The sequence below is a fragment of the Momordica charantia genome (assembly GCF_013281855.1).
Source record: "Momordica charantia cultivar OHB3-1 chromosome 6 unlocalized genomic scaffold, Mcharantia_2.0 BLBB01000006.1, whole genome shotgun sequence".
In the NCBI taxonomy this organism is placed as follows: Eukaryota; Viridiplantae; Streptophyta; class Magnoliopsida; order Cucurbitales; family Cucurbitaceae; genus Momordica; species Momordica charantia.
Window position 1 is genome coordinate 29,932,269 of NW_028275164.1, and position 18,078 is coordinate 29,950,346.

The window sequence follows — 18,078 nt, forward strand, 5'->3', positions numbered from 1 at the left end:
CAAGGATCTGAAGAATCTACTGGGTTGGTTTTTCTCCTCATTTTTCTAGTCTGTTGCCATGTCTACTATGTGAGCAGAGAGTTCCTCTAATTGCTAACTGAAGGTATTTTATGCTGTCTTATTTATGATCAAATGTTCGGACCAGGGCATTACTTTTCTTTTCTTTTTTTTTTTTCCCGGAGGATTTCTTTTCTCGTTTTTTTGTTTGCAGTCAAAAAAGTGTAAAGAGTCATTTTTGGAATGAGATGGCTTAGTAAACTAAGTTTTTTTTTGTTTTCTGTTTTTATTAATCTCTTTTTTCTTGGATATATTCAGTATGCTACTCCATGCTAGCCGCTAAGGGGGGAAAGTTTGTGACGTGCCTTTCAGGCCTTTTGTTTATTTTGTCTTGATCTTTCTCATGCTATCACGGGTTTCAAAAGATTTTATCTGAAGTGTTGGCAGAGAGGCTAAGGGTTTTGCCTAGCATAATTTGTTGCAATCATTCAGTTTTTGTGTCTAGAATATAGATAATCGACTCCCTTCCTTTGCTAAACGACGTAGTGGATAACTGGAAAGGGCAAAAGAGAGAGGGTAGTTATTCGAGATCGGCTTGGGGAAGGCCAATGATTTAGTAGGTTTGGGCTTTCCAGTAAACAAATTTGAGAAGAAAAGGGTTCGAAGATAAATGGACTGAATGGATATTTGGATGTATCTTGGGACAGAAATCTTCTATATTCCTTGATTGAAAACAAAGTGGTTGAGTGATGTAACAAGTAATATGGGCGCACTTGAAGAGGTCTTTGGGAGAAGTTTGGTCTGTTTCTTTTTAGTTGTTGGTCTCGAGTTTTCTAATTTTCTGTTAGGTTTTATCGATAGGTTTTATGATCTTGGATTGGAGCCCTGAAACAAAAGAAAACCTTGGATGGAAGACTAAACGTAGAGATAGATGTACCTTACATTGTGAAAGTGAAGTTTGGAACCTTCAAGTTCCAAGTTAAGTCTTCTAGGGCATATTTTGATCGCAATTTTATTGCTATTTTAATTTTAATTTTTTATTTTTTTTTTCTGGATTTATGTAGTCTAGGTTTGTTAAGTTTAAGTCTGGATTTATTTGTTTAAGTTTGTTAATCTCGGCCGCAAAGTAGTTAGAGAAGTCATTCAGAAACTTTCCTTGGGAAGGATCAAAGGGGATGGAAAAATTCATCTAGTAAATTGTTAAAAGTACAGCTTCCTATACTCAATGGAGCCTCAACATTGGCAACCTAAGACAGAAACAAGGCTCTTCTCTCCAAATGGATTTGGAGTTACATTAACGACATGGATTTGCAGAAGGGAGTAGCAAATATGAAAACTGGCCGGTTAATAAGTCCCATTGTTACAATCGCCTTTGGATAGCCATCCTAAAACAAGCAGAGTTCATCACTGACAGGTCCTTTTGCAAAATGGGGAGAGGCAATGATACTAGTTTCTGGCATGAAAATTGGGCAATTGAGCGTCATTGTCAGCATTTTCCCAGACTTTTTTGGGTGGGTTACAGTCTTCATCTACAAGCTCATAGGATTACAATTTCCGAAGACCCTTCAATGAAGATGAATTCAACGATTGGACTGTCCATCAAATTCTCTCAAAGATTCCCCTTTCCTCCAGTGAAGACAAATGGATGTGGTTTGATGATCCATCTGGGAACTTCTCTGTAAAGTCTTTGGTAAAAACTTTGGGTTGCGAGCATGATGATCGATGTCTTCCCCTATCTGACATAATTTTGAGGGACAAATATCCTAAAAAATCAAGTTTTTTGGCTGGAAACTCAGCCATTCCTCAATCAACATACAAGAAATTATGCAGAAAAGATTACCCAACTCCAGCCTCTCCCCAACGTTGTGTTATGTGCTTGAAAACCCTCGAACTGGAGGGGCATCTTTCCATCTTCTGTGAGCTTGCAAGCAGATTTTGGGGCATGATTATAGCCTCCTTTGGCTTGCAGACACCAATTCATGCCAACGCAAACATACTGCTCCACACCTTGGTTGGTCATCCATTTAAGAAGGAGAAAAGGAATTCCTTTTGTCCAAATCATTAGAGCTTTCCTGGTTGCAGTTGCCAAGAAACAATAGGAACTAGTCTCTCTTTCTATGGATATATGGATATTATTTTTGTTAAGCCTCTTGGGTGTAAATTGTACTTCTCCCTTCTGCCGATTATAGTTTAAACGACCTTTTGGCCTTTTTGTAGCCACCAGTTGCTTGGAGTCGTGCTTTTGTATATTTCATCTCATTGAAGGGATTAAGGAATGAGTTTTTCTAACTTAGTGTTCATTTAGTGGGTTTTAAATTTATATTAAAAGATTACATAATTTGTAACTTAACTAATTAATAAATAAAAATAAAATTATAAATTAGATTCGATTGAGATTATCACGATACTTTACTTAAAAATCAGTAAGTAATATTTAAGAACGTTAAAATTATTTTTATTCCTGTTTTTTAGTTTTTTTTCCTTAATATTTATTTTATTTTATGAAAATTTAATTATTTCCGCAAGTGCTTTTCAAATATTCACTAAAGTAAAATTAGTAAGTAATATTTAAGAATGTTAAAATTATTTTTAGTCCCGTTTTTGAGTTTTTTTCTTAATATTTGTTTTATGAAATGAAAATTTAATTATTTCTGCAAGTGCTTTTCAAATATTCATTAAAGTGTAATTAAGTGTATAGAATTTCTTTTGCACAAATTTATCTGACTATAATTGTTCTATAATAATTTCTTTCCAAACAATGAAAGATTAAAATAGAATTTACAGTCATTTTTAACACGATATTTAAACATTTATTGTTTGCAATTCTAACTAAATTTATTTACTTGTTTATTGTTAAAATTACCATTAAAACATAATTTTATTATTTAACTAATATATTTGATTTATAAGTTAATGCAGTTTGGATGTTCTCTATGATAGAGAGCATGGAGAGTGCAAGAGAGAGAAACAACACCTCAAAACGAGGACCCATGACCCTCCGAGTTTTCCTTAGTTCCCATATGATTTACTTTTGACTTTCTATTGGGTCATTTTACCTATTGCTTAGTTCTTTTCTGTTTTGGACCAGTGGCCTAAGTGGTGGTCTGTTAGTAGCAGCCAGCCTTTTCTTTTAACCTGTTTCTAATTGGTGCAAATATTTAAGATGGTCTAGGACTCTAGTTTCTTTCTAGAAGTACATATTATAATGCAGCAGTATGTACCTGACTGTTACTGTCATTTTTTTAAAACAAGAATATATTCTTTGACATTATATTTTAACGATGCTGCATGGAATAATACTTCGACTGCTACTTTTTGCTTCCAACTTTAAAATTTATCACCTCTTGTTAATAAAGATGTGTAATCTTTTATCAGTGGACAGTGCAAATTGAAACCCAATTTCACGAAGATGCGGATAATTTAGAAGAGTTGGTCCCTTTTGAGGAGTGTATTGAGTTGCATTCCAGTGAAAAAACAGTTGTCACTGTTCCTGATTATTTGCTTCTCACACATAACGGACGCAGTTTCAAGTGAGTGAGCAATTTTTATGCCTTTCCTTTGCATGTGTCTCTCTAAATGTCTGCTGCAACCTGTATCTTCTTTATTTGTGTTGCTTTGTTTCTTCTTTTTCTTTTTTAATCTTCATTTAGTTGGTTTATACTGCAATATTGTAGGTTCAGCCATGGTTGCTCCTTACCTCGAATTTTCAATATCTTACAAGTTTGTCAATACCAAATGTTGGTCTAATGGCTGTTTTGTAGGTTTAGTTGAAACATAGCTAAGTTGGCCCAGAAGATTATTTCAATTGGTCAGAATCGATAACTTGAACAAAACTAGATTGTGTGAAATCTTATTCAATATTTGAAAAACATTCCATACCTTTATAATACACCGCGATTTGGCCCCCCAACCCCCAAATAAAACTAGATCTTGTGATTTTATGTATTGGGAACTTCATGTTTATATGATCTATTATACTTGGCTGGTTGGCTGCCACCTGTATTAATAGGCTGCTCTCTTCATTTGGGTTGAACATCTTCTTTCTCCTTTTACAACTACTTCTTGCTGGTACAATTTTCTGTGATGTAAATGTATTACGGCAACCTATTTGTGCTTTTCTTTTCTTTCTTTTTTTTGAGTTCACTAACATGGAATGGGTTTTTGAACCTCCAACCTTGTGGTTGAGGATGTATGCCTTGACAGATAAGTAGAAGTTGAGCTATACTCATGTTGGCAGTGTTAATAAAAAGTGTTTGCTTAACTTACAAGTTTAGTCAAGCCCTTGAACTTTAAAAATGGTCTAATATATGCTTTAACCAGATAAGCATACATTTTTTAATATATGCCTTAACCAGATAAGCATAAGCATAAGTTGCTATGCTCTTGCTCATGTTGGCTGTGTTAATAAAAAATGTTTGCTTGACTTACATGTTCAGAAAAGTCCTTAAAACTTTAAAAATGATCTAATAAATTCATGAACTTCCAATTTTCTGTCTAATGAGTCCCTGATCTATTATGTATTTTAAAAATTCATGGACTTATCAAACACAAATTTGAAAGATCCTTGATCTACCTATGTTTTGGGGACTAAACTTACAATTTAACCAAAATGTTTGTTTCTAATCCAAAATATGTTAAAATATTTTTATTCTTAACTCAATTAAGATGTTTTTGGATCTTTCTTGAATAACTGGCTGTGCCCATAGTGGGTTAGGAATTTCCATGACTTTAAACGATCCTAGGACAGAGTAAGTCTATTTTTTGCCACTTGATGGTGATGGTGATATGTTCATAACGCACTTAAAGTCTTACTTCTTCCTTTCAGTGTAGTGGTTGATCCTTCCAATCTTAGTGAAGGTCTACACTATTATGAATTCTACGGAGTTGATTGCAAGGCTCCATGGCGAGGCCCTCTTTTCAGAATCCCAGTAACTATAACAAAGCCAGTAGTTGTGGTGAATCGTCCCCCATTACTGTCTTTCCCGAGAATGTCGTTTCTACCAGGTTAATTTTGCCTACAACATATATTTTTATAGTCTTATTTAGTTATTTTGTGTAGTAATTGTTCATATTGAATAGTAGACACTCCGTGTAAGAAAATTGTTATAGAGGAAATCTGCCTGTCTTTTCTTCAATGTGCTACCTTAGGCTACATAGAGCGGAGGTTTATAGAGGTACCACGTGGTGCTAGCTGGGTTGAAGCAACCATACAAACAACAGGATTTGACACAACGAGGAAGTTTTATATTGACACTGTCCAGGTATGGGGAGCAGTTTTACATAGTATCGAGGTTGTCTATATATTCAAAATGTATGAGAACATCTTTATTATCCAGATTTTGCCGATGAGGAGGCCTTTGAAGTGGGAGAGCGTGGTAACATTCTCGTCTCCTGCTTCCAAAAGTTTTTGCTTTCCTGTTGTTGGTGGCCAGACAATGGAATTAGCAATTGCTCAATTCTGGTCAAGTGGCATTGGAAGTAGGGAAACGTCACTTGTAGATTTTGAGGTAGTGAGTTTTGATTAGTATTTAACCTCAAATTTTTCTTTGAATTTTCTAGTTGAACAATCTTTTGCATTTTTTCTAATGATAAAATACAAAAAAAGTACGTCTGAGTTTGTATGCGTTTAATTAACCAGTCATGCTATCGTGTTGATTTTTAGTATTGCCAATTCTGTATTTCACCGTTGTTGAAGAAAAAGGTAAAACTGAGATAGAAATATCTACCTTCACTACTAAGGGGAATAAAATCTTCAAAATTTCTTTCATTATGTAATTCCATATTTTGGTCTACTTGTAAACATTTATTTACGTGTTCAAGTTAATTTTTTTTCATTCTGCCAATTAAAAATAACAATTTGAAGGGAGGAAATATAAATTCGCCCTTTCCTGTGGCTGGCTAGTTCTTGTTCTAGGATTTCGAGGAACAATAAAATTGTTGGGCTGTATTTTTGTATGCCATTGTTTTCTTTCATATTTTCCCAATGTAAGCGAGGTTTTCCGATTAATATATATATATAGCAATGTGAATTTTTGTACCAATGGAGTGGAAGATGTTTCTTACAAGAAAAAGTGATTGTATTTTCTCAATGTAAAGTTGTAAACTAGTGTAAACTTTGTGAGATTTGTAAATGAGTATGCTGAATCAGTTTCACAGATTTGTTGCCATTTAATAGGATCCTAGAGCTGAAAGTGGAATTTTAGAAGTTGACGACTTCTTCAACTACCCGTCCCCACACCCAAAACAAGAAATTGTACCAATAAATACCCATTAATTAACAATGAATCGCTGTAATTCTTAGGTCACTTTTCATGGGATTAGTACCAATAAAGAAGAAATAGTGCTCGATGGAAGTGAAGCGCCTGTTAGGATTGATGCTGAAGCTTTATTGGCATCAGAGAAACTTACTCCTGCTGCCTTCCTGAACAAGGTGAGGGAACAAAGTGATTAGGTTAGGTGTGTTAATTGTTGCTTTAAGTACATTACTCTATACGGGATATCATCTGCCTCTTCATTCTGATTTGCAGATAAGAGTTCCATATCGGCCATGTGAGGCGAAACTTTGCACACTTTCTACAGATCGTGACAGATTGCCTAGTGGAAAACAGATTTTAGCGCTGACACTCACGTGAGTTAACACTATGGTGTTTTGTTGTTTTCTTCTTTATTAAGGAAACTTTTGGTGTCAAACAAAATTTACACGCTTTTTTTGATCCTGTAGCTACAAGTTCAAATTAGAAGAAGTTGCTGAAGTGAAACCTGTTATTCCATTGTTTAATGACCGCATATATGACAACAAATTCGAGTCTCAATTTTATATGGTCTCTGATGCGAATAAGGTATTTTGACATCGTCTTTCTTTTTACTTGAAATATAAAATTTTACATGTGAAATTGTGTAACTCAAACTGAAAAAAAGGTCATGCTCGAGAAAATTTGATTTACTCCAGAATTGATGGTAATAACTTCCCGACTACATTAACATGTTTCACTGAGTTCAGGTCGACCATATAGACTATATTTCAATTTGGTGTTGGAAGGTTTTTACAACATGTGGTGGCTTGAGATTGGTGAATGATAAAATTTTGATATAATGACCAAATTTCAACTAATGGTAGGTTAGGAACCAAAATGAATAAGATCCAGTATAAATACTCTTGGGGGGGGGGGGGGGGGTGGAGAAGAGTCACAAGCATAGATCTCAGAATTGGATTGCGCAGTACTTTCTCTTTTATTTTTGTCATCTCAATTCCTGTTTTATATCATTATAATATCATTATAAGTTATTTCATTCGTAGCGTATTCATGCAATGGGTGATGCATACCCAGACGTCACAAAACTTCCCAAGGGAGAATACAATTTACGGCTACATATAAGGTATGAGTCTCTTTTCATTTCATTATTGTATTCTACCTCCAAGCTTTGCGCTCAACTCTTTGCTCCTGAAGTACTGCAGATATCATGCCACTTTTTTGGCCCTGTAAATATTCTTTTTGATGATCTTCTGAACAGTATCAGCTTCTGTACTTTTCACGTTTTCAGAGTTTTTAGAGCCCTATAATTTAAAGGAGTTTCTACAGTTGCAGGGAAATGGGACTAGCTATAACTATTGAATAATGTAAAAGAATAAGGAGAATTATGCATCCTCCCAGAAAAGGAGGGCTGCAGTGTAGCATTGGACACTGATCACCTTTCATGAATTTTTCAATTTGCTTGTTTGGTGTGAGATTTTTTGTTTGAGGTTTTTGGTGGTTGTCTAGATTGAAACAAAGAGTGTTGAGTTATGGTGGAGGATATTTTCTGCATAGACGAAAGGTCGGTTCTTGTGGTGTGCAGGCTTCTTTGTTGTTTTATGGGGTCTTTGGATGGTGAGGAATAATATGATTTTTATAGGAATTGAGAGATCTAGGGAGGAGTTCGTTTCTTGCTGGTTTCATGCATCTCTTTGGCATTGTTTTTTTAAGTATTTTTGTAATTGTTTGTTAAAAAAAAAGTATTTTTGTAATTACTCTTTAGGTCTTATCATCTTTAGATTGGATCCTTTTTTATATAGTTAGTTTTGTTTGTTGAGATGTTTTTGCATGTCTTCAAGTATGTCCTTGATCTTCACCACTTAGAATCTGCTGTGTTCTCAATCTCTAGAATCTCTCTTGATTTCCAGGCACGAGGAGGTGAAATATTTGGAAAAAATGAAGCAGTTGGTGTTGTTCATCGAAAGAAATTTGGAAGAGAAGGTAGCCTGTTACATTCTTTTAGAGATTTTTTCATGCTTGTGTGTTTGGATGCCACAAGTTGCCTTATTGTTGGCTTCGATAGTTCAATTATCTACTGTGATTGTCTCATTCTCAAGTATGGACACGGTTTTTTCTCTCTATTGGAAGCTGAGAAATTTCATCAGAAATGCTCAATATGAGTACAATTGCATTTATTATTTACTTGTGTCTTCTAATATCTTTCCCCCATTTTTTTCAAAATTGTTAAATTTGTTTATATATCTAATAATCTTCGCTTTTTGAAGTACTCTGAATTTATCTCACTTTGAACTGTTGTCTGGAATAATTAATATATTGGTCTTTTGTTCAATCTTCTTGTTTTAATTTGACATCAATGGAATTTTACTTTCATGCTAAATTGTATGCATATTTTATCTGATATAGGATTTCATTAAATTGAGCTGTTTCTCTCAACCTGATGGTCCTATCATTGGGAATGGTGCTTACAAATCCTCAGTTTTAATTCCTGGGTATGCCGTAGAGAAAGTTGTCGCTTTGTTCTATGGTTTAGTTCAAGTCTCAAGTTGATACGTTTTCTTTGGTAGGAAAAAAGAAGCATTCTACTTGGGTCCACCATTAAAAGATAAGCTTCCAAAGGTATTATAGTCTCGTTCTTGTTAAAAAATGGTTCATGTTATACTCTTGAAAGCACTAAATAAATGGAGTATTAATCCCTGAATATGCTGGAGTACTTTGTATGAAAGATTTCTTAGAGTGAAATTACATACAGGAGGAAAGTTCAAACTAGAAGACAACTAATGGCTTATTTGATATTTTTCCTTCTAGTTCCAGTAACCCCTTTTGAATTTGAAAAATATCCGTTGGCCTTATATTGTTTCAGAATTCTCCGCAAGGATCAGTTCTGTTGGGAGCAATCTCATATGCAAAGCATAAGGAAAGTCCACGGAAGATGCCTGTGAATTATCAAATCTCCTTCATAATGCCACCAACTAAGGTTGTTTGCTTTAGCTAGCATATTTTCCCCTTCAATCAAATGGTCAGATGTAAGCCTTAAAAATTTTATTAGTTTTTTTTTTTCAAAATACTATTTTGAAAACTAATTTAATGATAACCCTCCATGAATTTGCCTACAGTAGGTCGTTTCTAGAACCCTACTTCCTAGAACCATGTGATTTACTGGTGCAGTCAGTTTTCACTGGGTTATGGTTTTTTTGACAGCCTGATGAAGACAAGGGTAAAGGTTCTTCTCCAGCCTCGACGAAGACAGTTTCTGAGCGACTAATGGAAGAGGTATGTGAAGGATTATATGGTGCAAGTTTGTCATAACTCTTCTGCAAGTAGTTTTCAGATGAATTCTCTCTCCTTTTTTGGGGTGGCGTTAGAGGTTATCTGTATAACATTTTACTTCATCTCATTAGAACCAATAATTTTAATTGCACTACTTAAGGGACGAAAGCAGATTTCTTTTTAAAAATATTTTTTTGAATTTTATTATTTATTTAGGTTAGATCACCCTTACGCCCAATTTATTCTTTTATCAAATACTTTAACTTTCTCCCTCACTTGTGGGCTTGAAAATTTGCATAAGGATCAACAAGGGGTTATCATATGACCTGATACCATTGTTAAAACCACCATGGAGCCAGTTGATGGATTACAATAAATTTCATATTTTATCAATACTTTAACCATTTATTTGTTCTTTTAAATTTCACAATAAATGCACTAAGAATTGCTCTTCATGGATGGTGGTGTTCCCAAAGCACCATTTCCCGTGGTTCTTGCCCTAAAATTTTTTGGTATGACTTTTGTTCTCTATTATTACATGATATATCATTAGAAAAGCAATTTTTTTTCTAAGAAACAGAAACTTGTCATTAAAAAGAAAGAACCGAAAGAACAGGCCCAGGGATGAGAAAGCCCCGACCTTACAAAAAACTAATGTGGAACATTTTTCAATCTCGAAAAAGCATCAAGAGACTGTAAGTACAAAAAAAATTCTTGTAGTTTAGACACGAAGTAGCAGCAGTAGTTTGTACAATATTTAGAAAAGAATTAGGAGAATGTATCTTGTTTCTGAAAACCCAATTGTCTCTCTCTTTCATAGACACCACCAAAAAGTCCTTACCGCACAACCCCAATGAAATTTTATTTTTTCCTTTGAAATGCCACCCCTGAAGCACCTCTAGAAGCCACTCTTCCACATTTATATGCAAACAGCCAGCAAAACCAACTTCTCTAAACAGAAGGGACCGAAACCAGAAGCAGTGGGGGCAATGAAGGGAAAGATGGTCCAGATTTTCTGAGTTTTTGTAACAAAAACAGCACATGGAAGGGCGAAGGTGACAAACTCCAGCTTGAAACCTTTTTTTAATCTTTTTTGTAGGATCTCATGGGTGTTGAAACCTTTTTTTAATCTTTTTTGTAGGATCTCATGGGTGTTTGGGCTTCTCTACGTTGAGCTCCAAAAAAAGTTCTAAATTTCTTTGGATAATTGAACTTCCAAATAAGATTAATAAGGGGAGCCTTGATCTTTGGGGAGCTTATTTGAGGATGAGAGACTTAGTTGAGAACGTCTTCCTACTTTTGAGATTCCTTAGAATTTTGTCTGAAAAGAATTCAATTTCTCCATAAGGGAAACCAGGCTAGACTTAGAAGTGTAACAACTTTTAGTAAGAAATGAGCACTTACCTAGACTAAAATACCTTTACATCAATTTTTCCCCACTGAAAAGCAATAACTCGTCGTCTTACCTACGTTGAAGGTGTTAGTGTAGCTGGTAGATCAATATGCTTGGCATTTTCTCCAATCTTTTCCAAAGTCTTGAATGGGCCAAGTTTTTTTTGTTAGTTTGTTGTGGGAGCCAGCATGAAGTCTAGATTTCCATAGAAAAATCATGACAAGGTCACCAACTTCAAAGGATTTTTGGCGGTGATGAACTGTAACCTGAGTCTTGTAAGAAGCGTTTGCCTTTACCAAGTGGTTATTGACTTTTTCGTGCCATTTTTTAGTCATTTCAGTCATGTGTTCCTTCAACACTAAGATCAAAATTAGAAGGCAAGTTAGTAATGTCAAAAAAGTAAGTCTTGGAGTTTAGTGTAAACAATATCAAATGGGGACTTGTCCAGTGATCTATTTTGCATATGGTTGTATGCAAATTCAGCTTGATCTAAAGAGGTATCCCGTTGCTTCGGTTTGTTGCTACTGAGGCAACGAAGAAGATACTTGGTTACTTTCATTTGGCCATCCGTTTGAGAGCGACTTCTTATGCTAAACTTCAAGTTTGTTCCAAATAAATCTTTTCTGTTGGCTCTTCCAAAAGAAGCTCATAAGTTTCACGTCTCGATCGGACACTATAGACTTTGGAACACTATGTAACCTAACAATTTCTTTGAAAAAAGGATTACCGATATTATAGCATCTTAAGTTTTCTTACCAGCAAATTAATGTGCCATTTTACTCTCGTGGGAGACTCTTTCAGTCGGCTTGTGCACTTTTGTTGTGAGAAGAGAATGATTAAAGGCTTTGAGGTGGGAGGAAAAAAGGTGATGATATCACACTTGCAATATGCTGATGATACACTTTTGTTTTGTCCTGATGAGAAAGGTCTTTTGTTCAAATGGTGGATTGTAGTTAATTGGTTCCTTAGGGCTTCAGGTCTCTCTTTAAACCTAAATAAGACCTCCCTGATTGGCTTAAACATCAGTGATGATAGGCTGAATCAAAAAGCCCTAAGCTTGGGCTGTAGAGTGGAAGACTTTCCTTTCTCTTATCTGGGCCTCCCTCTTGGGGGAAATTTCAAAGCCATAGGTCTGTGGCAGCCTCTGTTGGAAAAATTGAAGCAAAAACTTGATAAATGGCAGAAGCTAGTCCTCTCAAAAGGAGGAAGGTTGACGCTAGCCCAAGCAGTGTTGAATAGTATGCCCACTTATTACCTTTCGCTTTTGAAAGCTCCTATTGGTATTGCTAAACAGATAGACAAGCTTGTGAGAGACTTTTTCTGGAAGTCAGACAAATCTCACCCCCACAGAAATCTGGTTAAATGGGATACTACGTCGTTACCCTTGACTAAAGGAGGTCTCGGTATAGGGGCCTTCCATCTCCGAAATAATGCACTTCTCTTGAAATGGTTGTGGAGGTTTACCCAAGAGGGAAATGCCCTCTGGAGAAGAGTAATTGAAAGTATTTATGGGTTGGAACCTCTCGGGTGGATGGCTAAAAAGCCCAAGGGGAAAGCGGCTGGTAAGCCTTGGTTTGAAATAGCAAAGAATAGCATCCTTTTCCTTAAATTTCTATCTTTCAAAGCTAAACATGGCGACAGAATCTGTTTTTGGTTAGACAGATGGATGGGGAACACTACTCTTGCCCATGACTTTCCTGAAATTTTCGCTTTATCTTTGAGAAAGGAGGCCACGATTGCTGATTTTGGAAAGAAGAACAACCAGCTTGGGACCTAGGCATAAGAAGGGGTCTGCTTGATAGCGAAGTTAGGGGCTGGATTGATATTATGAGCAGGTTGGACACCATTCGAATTGGAGGAGTTGACAAAGTGGTTTGGTCTCCTGGTGTTTACACGGTTAAATCGGGGTTAAAAATTTTGTGTGAAGACTCCCCAATGATGAACTCCCCTTTAACTTCTCTTCTTTGGAAATTCTCTGTTCCGAAGAAGGTGAAAGTTCTCCTTTGGACCTTAGCCAACCGTGCTGTAAACACAGTAGATAGACTCCAGCGAAGATGCCCAAATTGGGCTCTTTCTCCTTCCGTTTGTGTTCTTTGCAATCAGAATGAGGAAACCATGGACCATATTTTCCTTCACAGTACTTTTGCCCTACGTGGGTGGTTCTTTCTGCTGCAAATCTTTAGGTATTCCACTTGCTTGCCTCAGAATATTGATAGGTGGTTGAATGAAGCTCTTCGGGGGTGGCATTTTAAAGGGAAAGCAAAAATTATATGGAATTGTGCTGCTAGAGCCCTTATTTGGAACCTCTGGATGGAAAGAAACAATATAATTTTTGAAGATAAGTCCTCTACGTTAGAAATTTTTTGTAATACAGTACAGTTACACACTTCTTGGTGGTGTTCTAGGCATAGAAAATTCTTTTGTAATTACAGCCTCTCGTCGATTATGCAAGATTGAAGTGCTTTACTTCATTAGTTTTCTGGGAGGGGAGCCCTCTTCCCCCTGCCCTTAGGCTGTATTTTGTCTATGCTTTTTTCTATATATTAAGTTTCTTATAAAAAAAAATGTGCCATTTTACTAAAACAATCCACAATGACAAATATGGAGTCGAGAACTCCTTGAGTCTTTGACAAGTTTTCCCATATAGACATGGGAATGGATAATGAATACATAAGCCTATATTTTTGAATGACTTTTGGAGGTCTGACATACGTAACACTGTTTGGCATAGTTCAGTTGTCGGCATCTTTCGAAGTTGAGGAATTTTTATTAAAAATTATCAATTAAATGAAGTCCCTGTTATTCATATTATTAATGCAATTGTGCCGAATGGTGTGGAAATCCCAATCATTTTCATAAGTAGTAGGGATGTGGTTAAATTGCGTGATTGTGCCACTAATAGCAAGTGAGATTTTTCCACGCATCAGCTACCTTGTTTAAAGAACCAGATTTATGTCTGATCATAAAATAAAAAATTTGAATAAAGTTATCCACTTGGCAATGTTAGCATGCATCCTACTAATGTGTTTTTGGGAGTGTAAAAATTTTAAAGAATAGTGATCAGTAGGTATAATAGTGTAAAAATTTGTAACTACAGTCTATATATGATAATTAGAAAGGAGAATGCTTTTTCTTTTTCATCTAATTTTGTTTTTTTCTTTGGCCACTTGGCGGTCCTCTTGTTTTCTTTTATGCTCCGTTGCATTCCTCTTGGGGGTTAGTTAATCCATTCCCTTTGGTCGTTGCTCCTTTGGGTTTTTCTCTTTTAAGTAAAGTTTCTCTTTTCTAAAAAGGAAACGAATATCACAATTGGAAGCCTTTTAAGTAGGCACTGGTTCTACACTAGCTCCAATAAGTAAATAACCAACAGTAAATGGTAAACACAAGTAGTAATTAATGGGGGATTACCAGATGTTAGTTCCATCCTATTGTTACGAAGCTGAGAATGATCATACATTTTTTTTAAAGTAAGAAACCTAACTTTTCATTGAGACCAATGAAAACAGAAAACACATACAAGGGCATACAAAAAACCAGTCTAATAATTGGAGACCCTACCAGTCCAATAACTGGAGACCCAAGGGTCTCCAATCCAAAAGGGTAACACCTAACTGATAATTACAAAACAACTTTGAAAGCGACCCCATAAAGAGTAATGAACTCCCAAACAGACTCCCTATCTCTTTCCACCTCTCTAAAGATTATATTGTTTTTCTCGACCCAAATTCCCTACAAAATAGCAAAGAAACAATCCTACTACAAGAACCTTCCCTTTTCACGGAAACGAGGGAACAAAAGTACTTCCTCCAACATAGCACCACAATCCCTATTACGAACAGGTCAAAAAATATCAAAGAAACGCTCTCAGATATCTTGGGTGAACTAACAATGCCACAAAATGTGATTGAGATCTTCCGAAACATTCTTGCAAAGCACACACCACTATGGTCCTAAATAGAAAGAAGAGCACCTTTGACTACGATTGAAGGTGTTGACTTTTTAAAGTAAGACCTGCCACATGAAAATTTTTGTTGTGTTTGGAATTCTCATTTCCAAAGCGAGGCAAACAACAGGGCAAAGGGGAGAGCAAAGGGGGAACATAATAGGTGAAAGTACTGCAAGAGAACCCATTAGACGGACTAGGGGACGAAACTTAAGAATCCTTTCCTTTCTCAAGTAAAAGGAACATCCCTGAGCAATAAGAGCAATGCAAAAGTTTCAGTCTCTCAAAGACTGACGAAGGCTTATGGAAATAGACAATCCTTAACTCCCTTAACTCCAACACTGAGGCCACCAAATGCAACCTTCTGTCAGATAAGTGATAAAGACAAGAATAAAGAAGTTTATCATCCACCCAATGGTCCTCCCAGAAGTAGGTCAGTAGGTATCATGACTGTTCCCAACAACATCAATTCAGGAATTGGGAGAAGAAAGGAAAACAGCGGAGGATTACTGGATTACTGTTTCACCCCATATTTAATATGTACTCAGTTTGATGTAGGATTCATTGTAATTATTTGTCTTAGTTTTATTTAATTTGAAAGGTTCATTAATACGATTTATTAGTTTAGTTACCTTAGGTTGGTTTAATCGTTATTACTGATAAAAGATTTAATTTATTGTGAATCATCAGTTCGAGTTTAAGTTTTTGTGTTTGTTGGTGATTTATCATGGTATCATAGTAGGAGCTCCTGAGTCTAAATCGCTGTAATGGCATTTCCTTTCCAATTAATTAATCCTAAAGGCTGGGTATCCATTTAGTAAAAATTTGTTTAACAATAAATACAGAAGTATTTTTCTTACTAGCTTCACCATTATTTTTTCTCTTTGTTGTTGCTTTGGTCTGCTTCCTTGCTTCGTGTTAGCAGTTTTCTATATTATATTTTCTCTTATTTTTAGAAATAGGAAACTCCCTTTTTTATTGTAATGTGAAAAAATAATACATGGCTCGTTTATTTCAATTAGACATTTCTTAATTTCTTTGTGACCATTTTCTTTAGCCTCTCATCCTTTTCTATTTGATGTTTTGAGTTTGATTTGATGATAACTTCAACCAACTTCCTCAAGTACTTGGTGCATTTTATCTTTTTCTTATCTTTGTCCAGGTTCGTGATGCAAAGATGAAATTTCTTTCAAGCCTAAAACCAGAAAGCGATGAAGAATTTTCAGATTGGAAGAACTTGTGCTCATCCCTTAAGGTTCAAGCATGTTTTTCAGTGTTATTAAAGAGATTTTCAGAATGGAGTTCTTTTGTTTTCTTTTGCCAAAATTATACACGTCTATTGACATCTTTTTAGTTCAAACAAAGGGTATGGGTGGAGATTCAAAATCCTCTCAGAGGTTATAATGCCTTAACCAGTTGAGGCATCTATTGATAATTTTGTCTATTAACCTACTTTTTTAAGTACCAGTTCTCGCAAGTGTTCTTTGAAGTTTTTTTTTAGTACAAAAAAAATATGATTGAAGTTTGCAGGAGTCTTCTTCGAAATTAAATTAATAGTTGGTGAGGAAGTTTGAAAGTTATTTTAAAGATGATTTCTAAATTGTTCTAATAATTATTTTTCGAAATAAAATATAATACATGAATTTTTTTTCCTATACGAATATAGATTTTAATATTTCGAATAAAAATTAAATATAAAATTTAAGTAATATATGTCAAATAATATGTTTAAAATTTTCAATTAAAATTAGTTTGGTGCATTACATCCTAATGAATATTGCTTTGCATTGTTTAACTCTTGGACTTTATACATTGCAACAACATTTCTGTCTTTTTCTTTTTTTTTTGGTTAAATATTTAGGGAACTATTATACTTTCTAAAATTGTTTATAGAACTGGAATTGGAATCCATTTATAGTAATTTTTATTTTTAAGCAATTTTCAAATTTTATAATTAATATAGGTTCATAATTTATATAAAATTTAATTATAATTTTAAATTAACTATCAAGATCTATAATTTTTTTCTTTTCAAATATTTATAACTATTGCACCTTTTGTACTAAAAAAAAAAAAAACTACTGCATTTTTTCAATCGTAATTCATTAATTGTAATTTTTATTTTGAAGCAAATTTCCAAGATTTATAATTAATATAGGTCGATAATTTGAATGAAATTTAATTATAATTTTAAATTAACTATTGATAACTAAACTAGAATATAAGTTTCCAAATGCAAGAGAAGAAATAAAAAAAAAATCGTCCCTTTTAAGAAACTTATTAAAGCCACTTATTTATAAATTATAAATATAGATTTTGTTGACAAATTTTAAAAACGAAAAGATTTAAGTAGTAGCTTCTAGTTTCTTTTTTCCAAGTTTGATTAAGATTTTAGAAGTAGTTTTAAAAAATAATAAAAAGAAAGTAGAAATATTACTAGGAAACAAGTTCTGAAAAACTTAAAATTAAAATTAAAATGTTTTCAGATGGGGTCTATCTTTAGTTCAAGTAATTGAATATTGTTAAAATTGAAATTTTACCCGGACCAGTGTTCCTATTTCTTGCATCTTGACTGAATCGGTTTATATGTTAAGAAATTTTGCTATGAACTCTTACAATAATTAACTGGAGCAACTTGATTCAATTTTCGAGTTAGTTTATTTCTGTCTATATTATCAGTTTAATTTTGTTTATCTTAGCCATTGTGAAGCATCTCTTGCAGTGGTATTTCTTGGATTTATTTTACAGGACATGTTATCAAGGATCTTTATTTAAAACATTCATTTCGATTGATAAATAAGGTTGGCTTACTACATATCTGTTACTAACATCTTTGGCTTCTTTTTTCTGATAGGGTGAATATCCAAAATACACTCCATTGCTTGCAAAAATATTGGAAGGTTTGATTTCTCAGAGAAATGTTGAGGACAAAACCTACCATAATAAAGAGGTCAGTGGATGAAAATGCGAGGAAATTCCACTGAACTCATTGTCATCCATACCTATTGAGATCAACTAATAGAGCAATTAGTATATGCATCTTCTATATTTGAGTAGTGATATATATGCATGTATCGAAGATGTCTGATATTTCTTCATTATATTTACAACTAAAGATTACATGTTAAACAAAAAAAGGAAAGGCTAAAAAGGTTTAATTAATCTAATCAACCCCAAAACTTTGGGGTTTGAAGGATGTGATTCAAAATATATATTAAATCTAA

At 34.5% G+C, this 18,078-nt stretch overlaps 1 protein-coding gene across 1 annotated transcript in view; it reads left to right on the plus strand.

The window, feature by feature from the left end:
- The window catches only part of TPP2 (tripeptidyl peptidase ii), a 42,738-nt gene that overhangs the window by 18,188 nt on the left and 6,472 nt on the right, over nucleotides 1–18,078 (plus strand). The window contains exons 16-30 of the mRNA XM_022303265.2: nucleotides 3,373–3,527; nucleotides 4,823–5,001; nucleotides 5,146–5,258; nucleotides 5,334–5,504; nucleotides 6,299–6,427; nucleotides 6,525–6,625; nucleotides 6,719–6,836; nucleotides 7,295–7,374; nucleotides 8,159–8,231; nucleotides 8,655–8,740; nucleotides 8,816–8,867; nucleotides 9,112–9,225; nucleotides 9,450–9,521; nucleotides 16,017–16,109; nucleotides 17,709–17,804. Of these exons, the coding sequence (XP_022158957.2) occupies nucleotides 3,373–3,527; nucleotides 4,823–5,001; nucleotides 5,146–5,258; nucleotides 5,334–5,504; nucleotides 6,299–6,427; nucleotides 6,525–6,625; nucleotides 6,719–6,836; nucleotides 7,295–7,374; nucleotides 8,159–8,231; nucleotides 8,655–8,740; nucleotides 8,816–8,867; nucleotides 9,112–9,225; nucleotides 9,450–9,521; nucleotides 16,017–16,109; nucleotides 17,709–17,804 (1,632 nt within the window). The remainder of the gene's footprint in view (nucleotides 1–3,372; nucleotides 3,528–4,822; nucleotides 5,002–5,145; nucleotides 5,259–5,333; nucleotides 5,505–6,298; nucleotides 6,428–6,524; nucleotides 6,626–6,718; nucleotides 6,837–7,294; nucleotides 7,375–8,158; nucleotides 8,232–8,654; nucleotides 8,741–8,815; nucleotides 8,868–9,111; nucleotides 9,226–9,449; nucleotides 9,522–16,016; nucleotides 16,110–17,708; nucleotides 17,805–18,078) is intronic.